The sequence below is a fragment of the Pocillopora damicornis genome, chromosome 2, assembly GCF_964200805.1.
Source record: "Pocillopora damicornis chromosome 2, jaPocDami1.2, whole genome shotgun sequence".
In the NCBI taxonomy this organism is placed as follows: Eukaryota; Metazoa; Cnidaria; class Anthozoa; order Scleractinia; family Pocilloporidae; genus Pocillopora; species Pocillopora damicornis.
Genome location: NC_142671.1, coordinates 16,276,818 through 16,294,240, shown reverse-complemented (window position 1 = coordinate 16,294,240; position 17,423 = coordinate 16,276,818). Strand labels below are relative to the sequence as shown.

The window sequence follows — 17,423 nt, the reverse complement described above, 5'->3', positions numbered from 1 at the left end:
AACTTGTCACGGCCTCCCCAATAGATCCCGTTTACCGTCGCAAATCGGCGCAAAACCCTTTATAACCTTACAGTGGAACTGGTCCCTTGCGCAAACTTTTATCACAAATTGTACGATTAAGATTTTAATTAAAAAGAATCTTAACTTAGGTAGATTCTTTGAGCTTTTGGTCCTGCCTGATTAATCACTTCGTCGAATATTTTTTGAAGGGCAGAGAGATCTCTTCAGTAGAGGGCAGCAAAGTTACAGGTAAGAGACGGTGTAGCAATTATAACAATGTCACTCGTTCGAACACTTGTCATCATGCGGCAGATTTAATTCTGACATGAAAAATGACTCTTCCAGTGGATAACATGAAATTTTGTTTTGATAAACTTTGATTGTTACCTAGAATGAACATAAATAGTTCCATCTTTTAACTTTTGGTATCTAATGTATAAAAATTGGAACTTTTCTTAACACAAATGGAAATGTGCAGTTTGCTCTGACGCGCTGAGGCAAGATACCAATTATTACATGAAGATTTTTTTGGCTTTTGGCTTTTTTGGCTTTTCGAGTTTATCAAGAAAGTAGTTTTGAATGCCAAGTACAATTTTTTTAAAGGTTGTTTTATTCTCTTCCCTTTGTCAATATGCATAAAAAATAGAAATATCTACGATATCGATGGATAAAGAATTTAGTCCATAATCCTTCGCCTTGATCGACGGACAGACAAAATAGTTCCAGCTTTCGCGACAAATTGGGTTTAACCATGAGCTGAAGAGAGAATTACAACTCTCAAGAAGTTCTATGGACACTTACACCGACAGAAAGGTTGAAAATTGACACATAGTCAACAGCACTCCCAATACAATGCCGATAAGAGTCCTGGAAATACTCAAATAAAATGTAGTTGGTTTCAAATTGCTTCTAAGAAGGGGGTTCTTGAAAAGCCCACGTAAGAATATAATTTCTGACTAAAGTTGTAGCAGCGTCAAAGTATTTAAGTCGTTTGCTATCACCTACAAATGACTTTCTAAGGCGGCCTAGACCTATGATTTTGATGACTTCAAAATGGAGGACATAGGCTAAAGATGAAAGAAGGCTTTCCAGGATGAGGAGGACCAACCCTTTTAATGCCAAGAGCAACCAAAGAGGAATTTCTGCCGGCACAATCGAAACAATTTTTTTCAGCGAGGGATTATGAATTAAGATGAATGTCGAAATACAGACGTAGTTTGATGTAAAGTGAAGTTAATTTCTTGGTTCTGGAATAACATGAAAAGTATGAGTGACAATGTGAAGAAGAATTCATATCAAGATCTTACCGGTGGAAGGGTTGACAAGGGTTGTAACAACCAAAAGTTTGGCTGAATTCTTCATCTGAATCTTGTCAAAGGCATTGGTTTGGTTATTTCTTTCTAATTATCTTTCTTTTCATAGATCTCAACCATAGATCTCATTTCTGTGTATATCACCATCCTTAAAAAGATGGTTAAACAGGATTGGATGATACCTAGCTCGCTCATCATGTTAGTTATAGTGGCAGCTACAAATACCGAACAGTGTCAGATTGTTTTGTTAAATCGGTGTAAAGCAGTTTACCAAGAAGCTCTGAGAAGCAGTTCTAAAGGAGAAGAGGGTCACTGCTACAGATTGCAAGTATGATAAGTCAGTTTCGTCAGCATATTTTGTAAGCCTAAAGTATCAACATTCATTTATTGAAATTCCAGTTGTTCATTCGTTTTATTCATTTTTCTTTCTGTTTCCCTCTTCTGTTTCATTCTATTTTCTACATACCGTCGTTACTTTCTGTCTTCAAAATATTATGCAAAAGTCGGCGCATACGGCAGTTAGAATTAAAGCTCTATTTTGAAAAGTTCTATGAATATTTTGTAGTCACCTACACACTAGCGCTTCTTGGATATGAGAAGAAGTTACCTAAAAGTTATCACTTTTTCTCTCAGAAAATGGTCACATGTCTTGCCAGTAATCCTAACTGTGGTGGCGAACTGATTGAAAAGTTCCGTTATTGGATGGCGCAGATGGCTATGATGGACAAGACTTTAAACATCTGCAAGGATATTAGATACGAAAATCTCAAGAGGGTGGTGCAGGATACAGGTTGGTTAAAACTATAGCAATTGTTTTGAATAGATTAATTGGTCTGTTTACCTATCAGTTTCCGATTGGATGTCGTAAAACCAAACAAAAATCTGAAAAACCCTTTAATTTCAAAGCTAATTTAATTCTGGGAGGAATCAGTTGGAATTAAAAGTACAGCATGTTAAGTTTTGGGTTCCGGTAAAAAAGTCTACCACCTAATGACGATTCAAACCTGGCATCATTTGTGCAAGGTCGAAACATTTTGCCTATTATTGTTTTAAATTATTAAAAAACACTTCAACGAAACAACTTGACATGAATTTTGATTGTACGTAGCCATTGTCTCTTTTCATTTTTCCTCTCTTGTAGATGTCGCTAAAACCCATCGCCAACTGGACGATGTCGGTAATGAGCTCATTTGTGTTACAAAGTTTGGTAACGAAACAACTTATTTATGACTTTACTTTCAATAAAGTCAGGCAGACTCCTGATAATTCCATGAATTATGTAAGGAAGCCCTTGCAGGATTTAAGACGAGCTGGATAAAGTTGGAAACCCTTTAGCTAACTCATAAAAGTGTCTTCAATTCAGGAATATTTGATACACCTTGGTAATTAATTTAGTCAAGAGATTATAATCTTTTTCCAACGCTGAAATCGCCCCAATGTAGGGTTTTGGTCAGTAACAATATTATCCGGAAATTTGGGTTACTTGGAAGAAGCTTTCAATCAGATAAGCTGTTGTGTTTAAGTGTTTCATCATATGATTGGCCCCCGAAAAAGAAAATAATTCATTCAAAGCAAAAAATGGTTCGGTGTCTGAACAAACATCACTGCTAAGAACCAATCAGATTTCTGGAATCACCTGTAAATTCAAAATGTATGTAAAAATGATGAAATCAGGCTATCGAAATGATGAGCTCACATAATATATATCATTCTACCAAAGTTCACTTTCCTGATCTTTCTTAATTTTTTCTTGCAATCATCTCCTTTCTTTGACAGAGTTTGACAGTTTCGAAGAGTGTGCAGTGAGTGTCCACAAGCAGTGCGTGCTGTATTATGTGACTTTGTTGATGAACGATCACAAGATCTGTGGTGATGCAGAGAAACTGAACAAGTGCTACGACTTAAAAAGCAAATTTAGTGATTGTCAAGCTAAGATAATTAAACATTATGCCAGCATGGCTGACACGGTAGCTAAAAGAGTCATCCACTTACTAAATGATTATGACAGACCTTTATGTGTGAGCCAAATGGAGTTAAAGTAACTTCAAAGGGCAGGAGAATATTTCATATTACACGTTTATCTGTAATTTAAATACGGATTCAATCTAATACAGCAAAATATTAAGAATATCTAAAAAATTTGGGAAACAGTTGTTATTAAAGTTAAAGAAGTGAGGCGATGTGCAGTAAAAATGGAGCGGTTTTTTTGTTCTCTCTTAGCGTTGTGAAGTTGCTTTTGGTTGGATGTCCAGGGTGCAGATTTTCTCCAGCAAGGTGTTTTTCGGTACCACGCATACACTTTTGATCTGAGATGCAAAAACTGGTTTTAATTTGTTTAATCAACTTTCCATGTTTTTCTTTTTCAAGGACAACAATTCATTTGTGTGGCTGAAAATGGGGAAGTGGGTGACAATTTAAGTGCTCAATTAATATTTTAGCCCCACGAATCTCTGGAGTACTCAGAAAACGAATCTCACAGCCTCAAAAAAATGAACATAATGAACAAAAATAGAAGGGAATTCTTCGTCGCAACTATAAGTATTCCTGGACAGAGAAGCAAGAAATGAGCCTTTTCTTAGACAGGAGAAAGTAGGCCTCCACTAGGGTTAAAGGTTAAAGATTGAAACTGGTATTCACATCGTAAAAACGGTGATTGTGAGAAGAAGATTTGTAGTAAAGTTTGACTAAGATCACGAATGACGAGTAACAAAGATAGGAGCTGCGAGAGAGAGTTGGTTTCCCAAGATATGTACTCTTAACGTTGTTAATTGCTGTCAGATATCATAGCATCACTAAATTAGAGTGAAAATGCAAAAAGCTATTTATTATGAGTATGCTATATATAATAGCATACTCATAGCTTACTTTTCATTATTATCAAGCTATTCACCTCTTTTTTTGCACTTGATTTTAAAGACTTTTTACGAACCAGAGTTCTTTAAACCCCTACAAGGAACTCCTCTTTGACGGCTGCATGTTTCATACTTTTCTTTTGGATGAACTCCTTCTACCTCCTTTCTTCCTTGTTTTCCTGAACCCTTTTTGAAGGCTTCTATTGAATACAGCATATATTATGGGATTACCAGCTGCATTTAAATGAGAAATCCAGAAGAAGAAAAAGGGAACAGCAGCGGGAAGATTGCAATAGGTAACAATATCGAAAGCAGACAAAAGATGGTTTACATGGGCAAATACCCAACAAAAGGCGAATAACGAAACAATTGAAACTAAAAGTTTGTAAATCTTTCGATTGCGTTTGGCTCTCTTCGCTTGTATTTTACAGTCATTGATTGGTTTCAAGCTACTTAGAGTACGGCCGATTATGATATTCATTGTCCCTATTACAAATAAAGGAATAACGTACGTTAAAACAAACTTGACGATCTCTTCACCTCTACTCATAAATAAATGCCTTTCAAGATCTTCACTCCAAAGAGAACGACACTCAGATTTATCACTTGTCTCTCTTAATTGCATCTTATATAGGTATGGAGAGGCAGCCATGGCAGCGATGAACCAGACTGAGACGATGCTTCTTTTTACTACTTTTCTACTCATTGGTTTCTTGGAAGAATGAGAAATTGAAAAGTATCGATCCACAGACATAACCACTAAGGTCCATATTGACAAATAAATAGACAGAGTGAGAACAAAAGGAACCATTTTGCAGAGAACTTCTCCAAATAGGCCTGAAATCCAATGATGACCAACAAAAGTGAAGGAAACTGCTAATATTGCTGAGCTGAAGACTCCAATAATATCTCCAACGGCCATATTCATGATAAGATAGTTAAAGGTCATTTGAGCTGTACTTTTGCATCTACGCAGAAGTAAAAAAACTAGGATGTTTCCTATACTCGCTGTTATTAGTAAGACAACATAGGCAATTGTAAGAGATACTTTAGTGTAGAGACTTGGGCAAAACAGACCACAGTTACAGCGTAAAAGGGTTAAGGACGGGCTGCCTTCGTTGTTGTTTGAACGGTTCATACCTGTAATCGGAAAAACAGTCGACATATATTTATATATATTCTTTGTAACAAAGGGTGAGCGTAAATAAGTTGACATGCTAAGGATTCCCTCGCATAAATGATAACACGTAGCAGGCAAACCATATTGAAAGTTCTCTGACTTTTACTCTAACATAATCAATGCAATACTGGCGAAACGAAATGATTATAATTTAACTGAAAAGAAACAAAAGTGATAAAATATTATCATAACAATGCAAAAAAATATACGCTGTGTAAATTGATTTTCACAGCAGATTTCTTGTTTCAGTTTTCGCTCTTAATTCTGTCTTCAGGGTGATATATTCCTCGGCCACGAGGAATATAGGTTTAATTGTTGAAACTGTTTCTGTTTACTGTATGCGATAACATTTCGTAGAATTGCTAACTCTGTGAGTTTGCTTTTGACCCAAACAATTTACCCTGATTTTTTGTTTCGTTATCATCCTCTTGCTTGACAATATGTTGATATAGAACGGAGAAATTGCTTCCTAGTCACTTCCAAGATTGTGACAAGGTTAATTTCCGGCGCTATCAAATGTGAGCGCCAAAGTTTGAAACATGCATAATAACCATTGTCTCTAAACCATATCCTTAAAATCATAGTTTTCTTTCTCGATATGTGCAATTGGTTAACTGAATATCTTCCTACACAAAAAAACAAAATCATTTACCTCTAGCAAGTACAAGCACAAGATTGGAGAAGTTTCATGCGCTGTTGATGAAAATATAATGCAAACAGACCAAGTAATATATTCAAAAAAAATTTGATATACTGGCCAGACGTCTTTGTTTTATTGTTATTACAAAGCTCAGTTTCATTTGATTCATACGATTGCCATTATAATTAGGTGAGACAAACCAAGCTGTAAAAACCCAAAACTAATTCTCATCGTGGGTTTCCATGGTCTCAGGTAACAAGCTACAACTATTTGCTAAAGGTAAAATGATCAATTATTCCTTATCAGGTGAAGCTTTCATATTTTTATTCAACGTTTTGACACGGCTGTTCTTCTCGATTATCGGTTGTTCAGTGATCAAAGCAAAGAAAATTGAGGTAGGATCTTGGGAAGATTGCTTTGCTTATATGCTCCGACTTTATTGTATTATCTGTAAACAATATCCTCAAGTCGAGAGACAGAATATTAAAACCACGTTGTTCATTAAAATACATGCGTTCATAAACTAAACTTAACCTTATTATAGACTCTTCTGTTTGATTTCTGAGAGACAAGTTACTCTAAGGGTGTGTTATCATAACTGATTAAGGTGATGATCTGTGAGACAACTTCGAGGTTTTCATGACTCCATCTCGACGCAGCGATTTGCAAGATACGAAAACTGCCAAATTAAGTATATACAATTGTTAAGATCTTTCTTTTGTCGTCATTACTAAATTAAAAGCGAAAAAAAATTAATTCAATTCTTGAAGAAGAGATTAACACCTGGCTGGTGAGTTTGGTGGCGGAGACATCTCAACTCCAGAAAGGCGCTAAGCTTTGTAATTTGACTGATTCAAGTGAGCTATATCTTATTTGATGCGGAATCTGTATGTAAGACTTCCGTAAATAAATGGTCATCATTGTAATCTATTATTGTTTGACTTGAAGGTACCTTAGACAGCGTCACATGAAATAAATAAGTTTTCAACCCATACACAAATGCACATCCACACACACGCAACACAAAACTGTTCAAAATTAAGATGTAACTATCTTTAACACAAAATGCTGCAAGAAAGTTTCCATTCAAAAGCAAATCCCAATTCAAAAGCTAAGAAAATATTCTTACCAGAATCATGGAATGCTCTGTGGCGTTCGACAATTAGCGAAAACAGTAAGGATGGCGTTCAAAAACTACTCACAGAAATCACCTGAATCAGAGGCCGATTGGTAATCTGTTAGATTGAGTAAACGTGTTAACTACGCATGTTTAAACGATGGAAGTTAACCACGTTTCGATCTTCTTAACGTCATTGATATTTGGCGGTACTGATTATGATGCTGAACAACAAACAAGCTAAGTTTGCATACGAGTCTTATAAGTAATTGTAAAAATACAGAAAAGAACTTGTCAAAATTTCCGGCTCATTTGCGTGCACTGATTGTGTGCCAGCAATTTGAATGTGAAATGAACCGGCAATTTAGGTATATTTCTCGGCAAAAAATTAGCAGAAGTCTGTTAAAACCATTCGTAGATTAAAGAGTCCTTTAATTTTCTATAAAAAGCAATAGAAGACTTCTGAATCATCTGTTAGCAGGTGGATGAAAAAGGAACTGCTCACAGTCTCATTAATTATCAAAACATTATCATGTAAGGGTCACTTTTTCGTCCCAAATATGGTGAACTAAATTTTCTCAATTACTTTTTGCAAGTAAGGTATTTTTTCTTTGACAAAAAGGAGCATGTAGCAACTCCTTCGAGACGAAGTCGAGCAAGACATCAGGACTCGAGGGAAAACAAAACTAACTGTTTCCCTCTGAATCATACATTAAGAGTATAAACAATCATATGGCAAAACATATGCTGTTTTATTTGGCGCACAGGCAATAACCGTGCAATTGTATCCCGGTCGGGATACAATTTGAATTTTATCAGGGACACGTGACCAAGAATCAACCAATCACAGTGCTCCTTTTGTTGAGTGAAAGGCTTGGTATATAAGAAACCACAATATTGCTGTTCCTTGAGACATGATGGTCACGCGGATTTTACGAGAGCTTGATCCAGAGGCATCTGCCTCTGGATCATTTTTCTTTTCGGGTCTCCTTAATGTTCCACATAGACGGCAGAATAGCTCATTGCACTGCTCACAAATTATTTCCAAATTTGTTGTAGAACATCGCAGTACACTTGGTACGGTTTAATCCGTTCGCGTAGTGACTCCAAGTCGACCTAGTGCAACCTGGTGCGACACGATGTACTGAACCCAACAAATCTACAACTTAAATGTATGAACCTGTAGCATTTTTTTCGTCAGGTTGATGAATGAACGGTAAACCTTTCACCATTATCAATCCATGGTCGTTTGTCGAATCTTTTCGGATTATGGCTGCTAAAACACTAAAAAATCCGTTCCACTTAGAGACAGTGAAGTTCAAACTTTCCTAGAAGGGGGAAAACACAAAATACAAAAAAGAAAAACCGAAAGTTTCGTATTCAATGGCTTTGGTCATTTCATTTTTTCACAGCTGAGAACAAAAAATCGACAGCTAGAAGATTTGCCACAGGTCGATTTTGGCCGTGTACCTGAAAGATTTCTTCTGTCGGTAAGGACCAACTCAATAACTGAGAATTTTGTACATTGAAAATTAGGCCTATTGTTTGTTTTTGTTGTGATTCAACGCATGTTTTCATCTAGAGTGCGTCAACGTACTTTACGATTTGTATCCAGGGATTGTTGATCCTTTTAGTTTCATTCATTAATAAAGTTGATTTTTCTTGTCAGTAAAGGGCTATTGACTTAAACACTCGAAGAGAAATTCCATATCTACATGTGCCCATGTGTTATTCTCTATATAACACCACCAGACCAAGAGTTAGGCAGAGTAGAACATAAGTCTAGACTCAGCTTATGTACAACAAGACTTCCCATATGTGTAATGAACCGATCCTTTCAGGTTCTTGTTTTACTCCTCAACGTGTCCCCCCCCCCCAAAAAAAAAAAAAAAAAAAAAAAACCTTTGAATAGTTGGATATTCCCTGTACTTTTATGTAAAATGCTCACATTGGAACTGAATTTTATTTCAACATCTGATTCAGCTGGTTTTTGCTGTTTCTTCCTTCGGACACAGGGTTTTACTTCCTAAATTAAGTTTAAAACACTGGGGTGCTGGCCATACATTAACATTAAAATTGAAGGAAAATTGAAGAAAAATAGAAGCAAAATTATCTTTGACGTATGAGCAGATATTTAGAGTTTAATCGAATTGGATGTCTTTAGAGGAAAATGACTTCTAATAGCGCTTTCGCCGGAGAAACTTCTTAGTCGAGCAACACCAAGCATGTATGTTGGATGTTTCTGGAAAATCTCGAGCACCTCTTTCAACGGCTTTCGTGCCTAACAATGATGACCACGATCAAAGAGAGCGGTCTCCGGGATATTTGTTCGTTCTGGACAAGAAAATCTCCACTCTGTATGAAAATAGCTCTAAATAGAGAGAGCAGTACGGGCTAAATAAAACTACAATAGATTTCAGCGGAATTAAAAATTTACTCTTTGCAATGTTATGACAGCAAAAGAGGGCTGAGGAAATAAATTATATTATCTGTAGAAATGGTTTTTTCAATCTTTCCAAACTCCTACGAGGAAAACTTTTAAAGAAGCATACGGAAAGATAAATGCAGGGCGGAAGCGATTCCTTGTCTTTCTGCGGCCTTTATGTCGCCCATTGGATTAGAATTTATCTTCAAAAACCTTAACCCACGAGTATAATTACAAAATTGGACGGTTTTATGAAAAAACTTGTAGACTTTGAAAAACATTTACTTTTGCCGGTAAACATCTCGTTTGAAAGAACACCATAAATGTACTCATTACATTGCAAAATGACAAATGACAAATGACAAATCTACTTAAAGCGCTCTAGCTATTAAAAGCAAACATAAAGAAATGAACAGCAACAGCCAAACAGCAGTCTAATCCCATCTTCAAGGTAAGTCAGCTCCGAAAATTTAAAGCTAAAAATTTTGAGGTTTATTAATTCTCTTTAAAAAAGAATGACTCCTTGTACACTAATTTGCGAGTAGTGGTAAAAATGCGTATTTCAAATTTGCGGCTACTACATTAGGAAACCCCCTCAAATTTGCAATAAATGGGAAGCCAGAGGAAACGTTGATCGCCTTCGAACCCATGCACAGCACGGCAAAGATTCTGCTGCGCTACACTTATCAATCTACCGTGCGAAAAAATAACTTTGCTAAGGGTACATTTGTCCAAATGGAATAAATAGCTCTGCTATAGCATACACAATGATCCCATATTAGTTTTCTTTCAAAAAATGTATGGACTTTATTGAAAACAGAAGCGAAGACGCCGTTGAAGTGGTCGTATTGGCTTGATTCTACAAGGCCAACTCGACGCCATGGTAAAGCAAATATGGCTTGCACGCATGTATTCATAATCTCAACTTTCCATTTCCGAGAAAAAACGCATTAAAAAAATTAGAAGACATAACTTAAAAGGAGCACTTAGGAGAGAAATAAGAGTCGCTTGCGGTCTTACCTCAAGCATCCCTCACAAAGAAAAACTTGGTGAGCGTGTAACAATAATGTACCTTGAGAACAAATCAATCGTCAAATGTACTATCGATCAAGATAAATAAGCGCCACAGTTCTTCAGCGCAGTTGATATCATATTGAGCGTTTATTAAAACACCCGAGTGATTCGAAAATCATTTAAAAAATTTTATGTCCTCTGCTACGTGTATTGCTGATTCATTTCGAAGAATGAGGAGAAGACAACCTTTTTCAAGGTTGTGTCTTCGAACAGAAAGCGATCAGCATGAGGTGGATGCTATGTGACTGATTAGTCAACAGGATGTCAAGGAAAACGTCAACTTCTTGAGGATCAATTATATTATCAATATGGAGGAATTTTCATCATGATTACGACCATTGTAGAAAAGACAGAAAACTGACTCTTTTCAATGTCACAGGTGGTAAGTAAAGCTGCGTAGTGCTCACCTCATTTTCCTGTAATTGTATTTTGTATTACTTCGGCAGCTTTTTTTGTTAAAGGTAAGGCTGCATATGCTTTACCGATCTGAATCTATAGTGTAATTTCAAGGCAAAATTTAGGAAGTTACCCTTAAAAAATGCTACTTCCAGGCTATCTTCGGTATAAAACATCGTTCCTCACTCATACGCCCATAGAGAGTAAAAAGGTATCTTTAACAAATAAGAAAAAGAGGCATTTTCAAGAAACCTCAGTTAAGGACTTCGCTTCAGCCAAGTTTGATTATAAGTGTTGAATTGGCAGGTTCCAGAGAAATCGCTAATTCTTGATCTCTCATCGACATTAGTCCAATCAGTTTGGATAGCCGATAGGTAAATGAGTATCAGAAGGTGATCAAAGATTGTTCCTCTAAATCTTCAAAAATCAGTGAACACTTAAATTAAAGAATCTTTTTAGGATCACGCTCCACTTTCACTTCATTCTATTGCGGTGTTATAAATTGCCTGTTGTTCATTTCACCGTCTTTAATTCTGGTTTAATCTGTTTGTTGTTTCGTGAAAAGTCGTAAAACGGCCGTAAGGCCTCCTTCTAGCATCCGGTTTATTAAATTTTGGAAGATTTAAGTTAAGTTTATGCAGGAACTCACTTTATTTTTCAATACCGATAAAGGAAGCCGACAGCACGTCCTTTTCCTTCTTCAGTGGGGGCATACGTTTTTGGGCGTTCAAAAGAACTCTTCTGTTTGCTAATTAAACACTTCCCAGTGCGATAATATTTTTTCTTTGCATACTATTTAAACCAATTTGCTTCTATTACTATTAAACATTTCTAACAGTTAAAACTGATCCTCAAAGATTAGATAAAAATATCTGTTACGTAAGTAAAATAAGTAAAATTAAACGTGCTCTTTCCTTCCTCAGCTGAGATTATCGTTGAATTGATAAAGATTTTTCGCCGCATACTGTGGGTTCGAATTCTTTGAAGCTACCCGACAAATGAAATAGAAATGCAAATTTTGCCTTTTAATAATGTTAAGATGTCAGCCGATAGCGATGTTTGCTGCTCAACACAAAGGCAATCATCAGAAGGATTGCAGAGGAACATATCAATTGATATAGCAAATCTCTATTTCCGTTTACGCCACGTTTTTTGAGATCGTTTGAGAGAGTGTCTTGATGGAAAGTTTCAGGAAACAAAGGTACTTCTGAATTCAACATGCTCGATTGCGCCGAATATATTTAAAGTTTAACATCCTTTCTTCTATGTAAGGTATTGGTTTTTTCTGGAAGAAACTGCATCTACTAGACTTATAATAAATTAGTTTTGCTGGAGCTTTAGGCTTCGGAAGCACGCCATTACGCGGTATTTTACTCAAAAAAGAGAGGTAGGAGAAACCAATCTTTTCACCCAGAATAGAAAAGGAAAAAGGAAAATCTATCGAGTGAATGCATTTTACGAGTCAGGTTAACAAGCCACGAGATGACAGGGATAAAAATACTACCAACAAAACAGTAGGGTCCTTTTAACTTCAGTTCTTGAGGAAAATTCTGGTTCAGACATTAAAATTGTTTACCTTGCCTTCAGGTGATATTATTGATATAAGACTATTGCATTAAGTGGAATTCATGAAATTAACATGTTGTGTTAATTGTTCGGAAACCGTTTTATCTTAGTTTCAGTAAGGAAGCCAGGACCTCCCTTAAATTAATAGGAAGTCGTAAAATAAGTTCAAATAAGAAAGTCAAAGCCTCCATCGTCATAATTATTACCTGAACAACAATTGTACCCTTCTCTAGGCGAAGACTGAACCATAATGGTGAGTTTTTCTTCAAACGAAAACCGTGATGGAAATCAATCTGGCGAAATTTTTCCAATTAGCAAACAAACGTAAATTTAGCACGGTTTCAGCCTAAGTACCGCATAGCCAGTACAAAAAGTGAGCTTTGATTGTGATGTAAGTACACGGCAGAGTGTTTCTGTTGTAATGATATTTGATAAAGCCTGTCAGTCGGTTTCACAACATCACTAAAAACATAGAAAAACGTTATTTTGTGGAATGAAATAATAGGCTAACGTATTCAGCAGTTATTTTAAGCAGTTTTAGTGGTGAGTCCCTGAACCCTTTAACTCCCAGGATTGACCAGGACAGAATTTCTCCCATCAATATCAATACAATATCAAGCAGAAAGGAGATGAGAGTAAAAAAAAAATAAACTAAGGGGTAAGTAGTTGATCCAATACTTAATTCTTCGAACTACCAGTATATGAATGGAAAGGCAGACTGTGAGAATTACTAATGCGATCTTTGGAGTTAAAGAGTTCTATTCCCTTCTGAGATTCTCTTTAGCCATATTGAATGCAACTGTATCCAGCTCTGAGCATTTAAATGGAACGAAAATCTACCATGCCAAATCTTTCTATCAGCTACGCTGAGGGAAATGGACAGATGTATCTAACCCACTAATTGATGTGTCATTCTGTTCGTACATAAGAATAAGCTTTAGTTGCCAAGTTTCTTTGGTCAGGATGGCTCGATGTTTGCCAAATTGTTTTTCGCAATTTTTTATGGACTATGAAAAAAGATTTGTATTTAGCCCAGAGATTATATACTGGAAGAAATAATCCGCTCGATAACCTCAACTTATTATAGGCTTCATTCCATTCAGTTGATTGAGGACGCTGTGCAACAGCCTGGATTTGTGAATACAGGGTATCACATTGTGGAAAACATCCAGTACTGAGGGTGGGTGGTACCTGGAACAACTCGACCAAATTGGAAAGCAATCTAAGGGGCCATTCGAATATTCTTTTCCATAAGTTATGATTAATTATTATAATTATCATGAGATTGGTTACGTAACAAGCTGATCACAAAATTCAAGACATCCCTTTTTTTCCTAGGTTGTCAACTGAAAGCCATGAATAATACAAGTCATTCTAACACCACTCTTGTCGAAGAAGAATTCGATGATGGGCACGGCGAAAACTTGAAAGAGGTCGATAGAGTAATTATGATCGGTGCATACGCCTTTATTTGTCTGTTTTCGCTGGTGGGAAACTCGCTTATCATACATCTCGTGCGCACCCGCAACAACATTCGAAAGAACGCATTTAACTGGCTTCTCTTCAACACGGCTGTTGCTGATCTCCTGGATGTGACAACTTCCACTGCCTTCACGTTGCCAGTTTTCTTCTGTGGAGACTGCTGGATATCAGGGGTTGTAGGGTCCATCCTATGCAAACTCACTCCTTTCCTGTCTGTCGTCTCCATCTGTGTGTCCATCTGGACTCTCACTGTCATTGCCGCTGACCGGTATTTGGCTATCGTGTGTATCCGAAGAAGGCCGTTATCACCTCGATCGGTGGTGCGCTCTATAGTCATCGTGTGGTTGCTTGCAAGCTTGATATTTAGTGGGGAACTTCACAAACATAAATTGATAGAGGAAGGTGAGTCTGCCGAGTGTACCACTGAATGGCACGAAAACAAAGAGCTCGCACAAATTTTCGAGGAAGCAGATATGATCGGTAAAGTCGTCCTCACTTATGCAATACCACTTTTTATAATGGCGGTCTTGTACTCGTCAATTGCATACTTCCTGTGGAAACAAAGACCACCTGGAACTGTCAATCAAGAAGCGTATACCAGGCAAAAGAAGAAGCGCAATGCAATCATTAAGATGTTACTTATGGCAGTTGCCGTGTTCGCCATTTGCTGGCTTCCTGCACATGTCGCCCACATAATGACAATCTTTTATGGCGACATTTACGATAATATTCCCATAGTTGTCCATGGGCTGTTTTTCTGGTTTGCGCATGCCAATGCAGCAATTCATCCCTGGCTATTCATTGCCTTTAGCGAAAATCTGCGAAGTGAAGTGAAAGGAATCTTTTACTATTTAAGAAAAAGAGGCCCTTTTAAGAAAACTCAGTCAAGAACCTCGTCACAGCCAAGTTTGATTACAAATGTTGAGTTGGCGGGTTCCCGAGAAATCGCTCAATCTCGATCTCCCGTCAACATCAGTACAATCAGTTTGGATACCAGATTGTGAGAGGGAAAGCTGTTAAATGTACTTTTCAAGATAATTTAGAAAGTCCTCAAGTGCTTCTCATTACATCAGAATGATGAGGACTATGAAGACGTTTTCATTGAATTGTAGTTCACTATAGGATTACTTATTATTATTATTATTATTATTACTTATTACTTATTATTGAATAAGAATATTAAAGAAAAATAATATTAAAGAATAAGATTAACAGCACCATCACTCGATGCAGCGTGATATCACATTCCCAAGCACTTTGCAAGTCCTCAAAAATCCCAGATAAACGCTTCCTTTTGGGAGTCCGAAATCTGATGGTCCTTGATAAATAAAATGAAGTGCATGGTGCTGGTAAATGCAAGAAATCAAAAGGATCCATTGTCATCCACTGGTCCAACGGGGGTGGAAACCTATTAGAACTGAATTAAGATCAATTAGCTAATACATAAAGGACAGACTGGGAAAGAAGCACTTCGAAAGTAAAGTAAGTTAGTTGTGTATGATACCGTATAACTAGAAATACAAAATGCCCTTCATAATAAAACTACATAGTTTATATGTTAATCAAACATTACTGTAGTTTGCGTGCAGGCAAAAAATAGAACTTCCGTGTCAATAAACCAAAAGGTTTTAAAGATAAAAAAGCCGGTGTTATAGGGGTATAGATATAGTTCTGTTTTGTGAGTTCAGCATGTGCACTACAAGTGTTAAATAAATTATTATTCCTCAGTGAGGCATGTATTCCTTGTTAATCCGCGCAACGAGCGATGCGGCATGATTCATTCGCTCAAAGTAGTTGTAACCCTAACAAGCCTAAGGGTGGTTAAGGGTTGCTAGCACTTACTAAAGGTGTTACCCCAGACTAAGGAGGGTGGGAGCGTCCAACTTCCTGTGGTGGGCTGAAGCCCTTGCTTATCATACCCTTTGCCCATTTATATTATTATTGTTATTGTTATTATTATTATTATTATTATCATCATCATCATGATTACTATTATGTTAATTATTTTATTATTATTAATATTATCATAATCAGTATTTTTATAGTCCTAACAGGTTTACATTCTTAGCTTCGATAACGGGTCTTCCATACTATTGCCTATCCATCAGATCTCCATGACCTCAGATCAACTCACTTTCCGCGAGATATTTGCGGCTTCGAGTAATGAAAATCTATGAAAGACTCTCCTATTACTACCGAGATTACAGGATTTTTTCCTGTTCACCATCTTTTCAATTTCCATCCTATCGCCCTGTAATGATAACAATAATGATAATAATAATGATAATTATCATTATCATCAGAATCATTATTATTATCAATATAATTATTGGATAGTATACTTTGAAAAGTGTTTTATACTAGCTTCAACTATTTGCGAAGTGGCCACTCACCAATGGGAATACGATTGTACACAAGTTTAACTCCTTAGGTCATCACTTGAAAGCGCAAACCTCAAGATCGATTTAGTCAAAGCTGCAACTCATAGCCAGGAAAGGTTTTTGAACAGTTAAAAATTGCTATTTTTTGTTATTTTTAAACTACGTCGCATTATTTGCGCTGTTTCAGTTTAAGTGCTGAAGTTAAGAGTTGCATCAGCTCAGCGGAGAAGATGGCCTGATTTTTTAAAAAGGAAAACGCGTATCACTAAAAGTGCCAGGGCAACTTGAAGTTTGGTGTCCGAGTTACACTTTAAACTCAAACTTACCTTAGCACTTCATAATTGTAGCGCTACTGAAGTGCGTGCTTAAATACCTTTTCATGCATGCAATCTTGACACTTTTAAATTATTGTCAAGTCGTTTGTAAACTTTGGAGTTTCTGTGCGAAGATCAAGGTAGAGTAGTTTAGCACTGATGGCCTATACAAATATTTCTCGTAGCATTTTTGCAGGTTTCAACTATTTAACGAAAAAACTAAAAGAGCCTATGAACATAAAGATCGCTACTGTAATTTGTTCAATCGTTTGAGTGGCATTTCTAATCTTACTTTTTTTTATTCCGTTGACACCATTGGATGATTGGATGACACATTCGACTGCGCCTCGTGTGCCACTTTTTTGTTCTTACCAAATTTTGACGTCCTCTGTGATCTATTACTGAACAGAAGCACGGCAGCTTGGAATCTATTTGTTTTATATAATAAAGAATTATGACGTCATCTTTACGTCTGTCCTCCAATAGATCATAAGTGAGAACCAACCAGAATGCGTGCATAACTGAGCTTATTACATAAAGTGACATAAAGTTTTGGTTAATATAGTGAGAGAAAAAGGCAAAATTTACCGTGACGGTGTAACCACGTTAAAGGATATTACTGATTTACAAGTTCGCCAGTGGAACGAGCTGAGAAAGAACCGGTTTAAATCACCTATAATGTC

At 36.7% G+C, this 17,423-nt stretch overlaps 2 protein-coding genes and 1 long non-coding RNA gene across 9 annotated transcripts; 2 read left to right on the top strand and 1 right to left on the bottom strand.

The window, feature by feature from the left end:
• The first annotated feature begins 954 nt into the window (after positions 1-954).
• Positions 955-3,514, top strand: LOC113676432 (uncharacterized). Its single transcript, XM_027193089.2, has 4 exons — positions 955-1,641; positions 1,947-2,103; positions 2,455-2,490; positions 3,090-3,514. The coding sequence occupies exons 1-4, from the start codon at positions 1,471-1,473 to the stop codon at positions 3,353-3,355; spliced, it is 630 nt and encodes a 209-aa protein (XP_027048890.2). The 5' UTR covers positions 955-1,470; the 3' UTR covers positions 3,356-3,514.
• Positions 3,515-4,119: 605 nt separating this feature from the next.
• LOC113676430 (uncharacterized) lies at positions 4,120-7,354 on the bottom strand. Its single transcript, XR_016183776.1, has 3 exons — positions 7,115-7,354; positions 5,998-6,038; positions 4,120-5,305 (listed from the first exon to the last, which is right to left on the bottom strand). It is a non-coding gene; the product is annotated as an uncharacterized LOC113676430 (long non-coding RNA).
• Positions 7,355-9,923: 2,569 nt separating this feature from the next.
• Positions 9,924-15,776, top strand: LOC113676380 (G protein-coupled receptor 83). 7 transcript variants are annotated; one of them, XM_027193034.2, is made up of 2 exons: positions 9,924-9,978; positions 13,902-15,776. In XM_027193034.2, exon 2 carries the CDS (start codon positions 13,919-13,921, stop codon positions 15,047-15,049), a length of 1,131 nt encoding a protein of 376 aa, XP_027048835.2. In that variant the 5' UTR covers positions 9,924-9,978; positions 13,902-13,918; the 3' UTR covers positions 15,050-15,776. The 7 variants fall into 7 exon arrangements, with proteins under 7 accessions (XP_027048835.2, XP_089052950.1, XP_089052951.1 ...); XM_089196824.1 differs by lacking the exon at positions 9,924-9,978 and adding an exon at positions 10,762-10,983; XM_089196825.1 differs by lacking the exon at positions 9,924-9,978 and adding an exon at positions 12,050-12,198.
• Positions 15,777-17,423: the final 1,647 nt, after the last annotated feature.

Excerpts from the sequence above, each read along its gene's own strand:
- LOC113676432 (XM_027193089.2), top strand. The coding sequence starts at position 1,471 with ATGGTTAAACAGGATTGGATGATACCTAGCTCGCTCATCATGTTAGTT. Across the intron at positions 1,642-1,946 it reads GTCACTGCTACAGATTGCAA|AAAATGGTCACATGTCTTGC; the intron begins GTATGATAAGTC and ends TTTTTCTCTCAG. Across the intron at positions 2,491-3,089 it reads TCGCCAACTGGACGATGTCG|AGTTTGACAGTTTCGAAGAG; the intron begins GTAATGAGCTCA and ends TTTCTTTGACAG.
- LOC113676380 (XM_027193034.2), top strand. The coding sequence starts at position 13,919 with ATGAATAATACAAGTCATTCTAACACCACTCTTGTCGAAGAAGAATTC.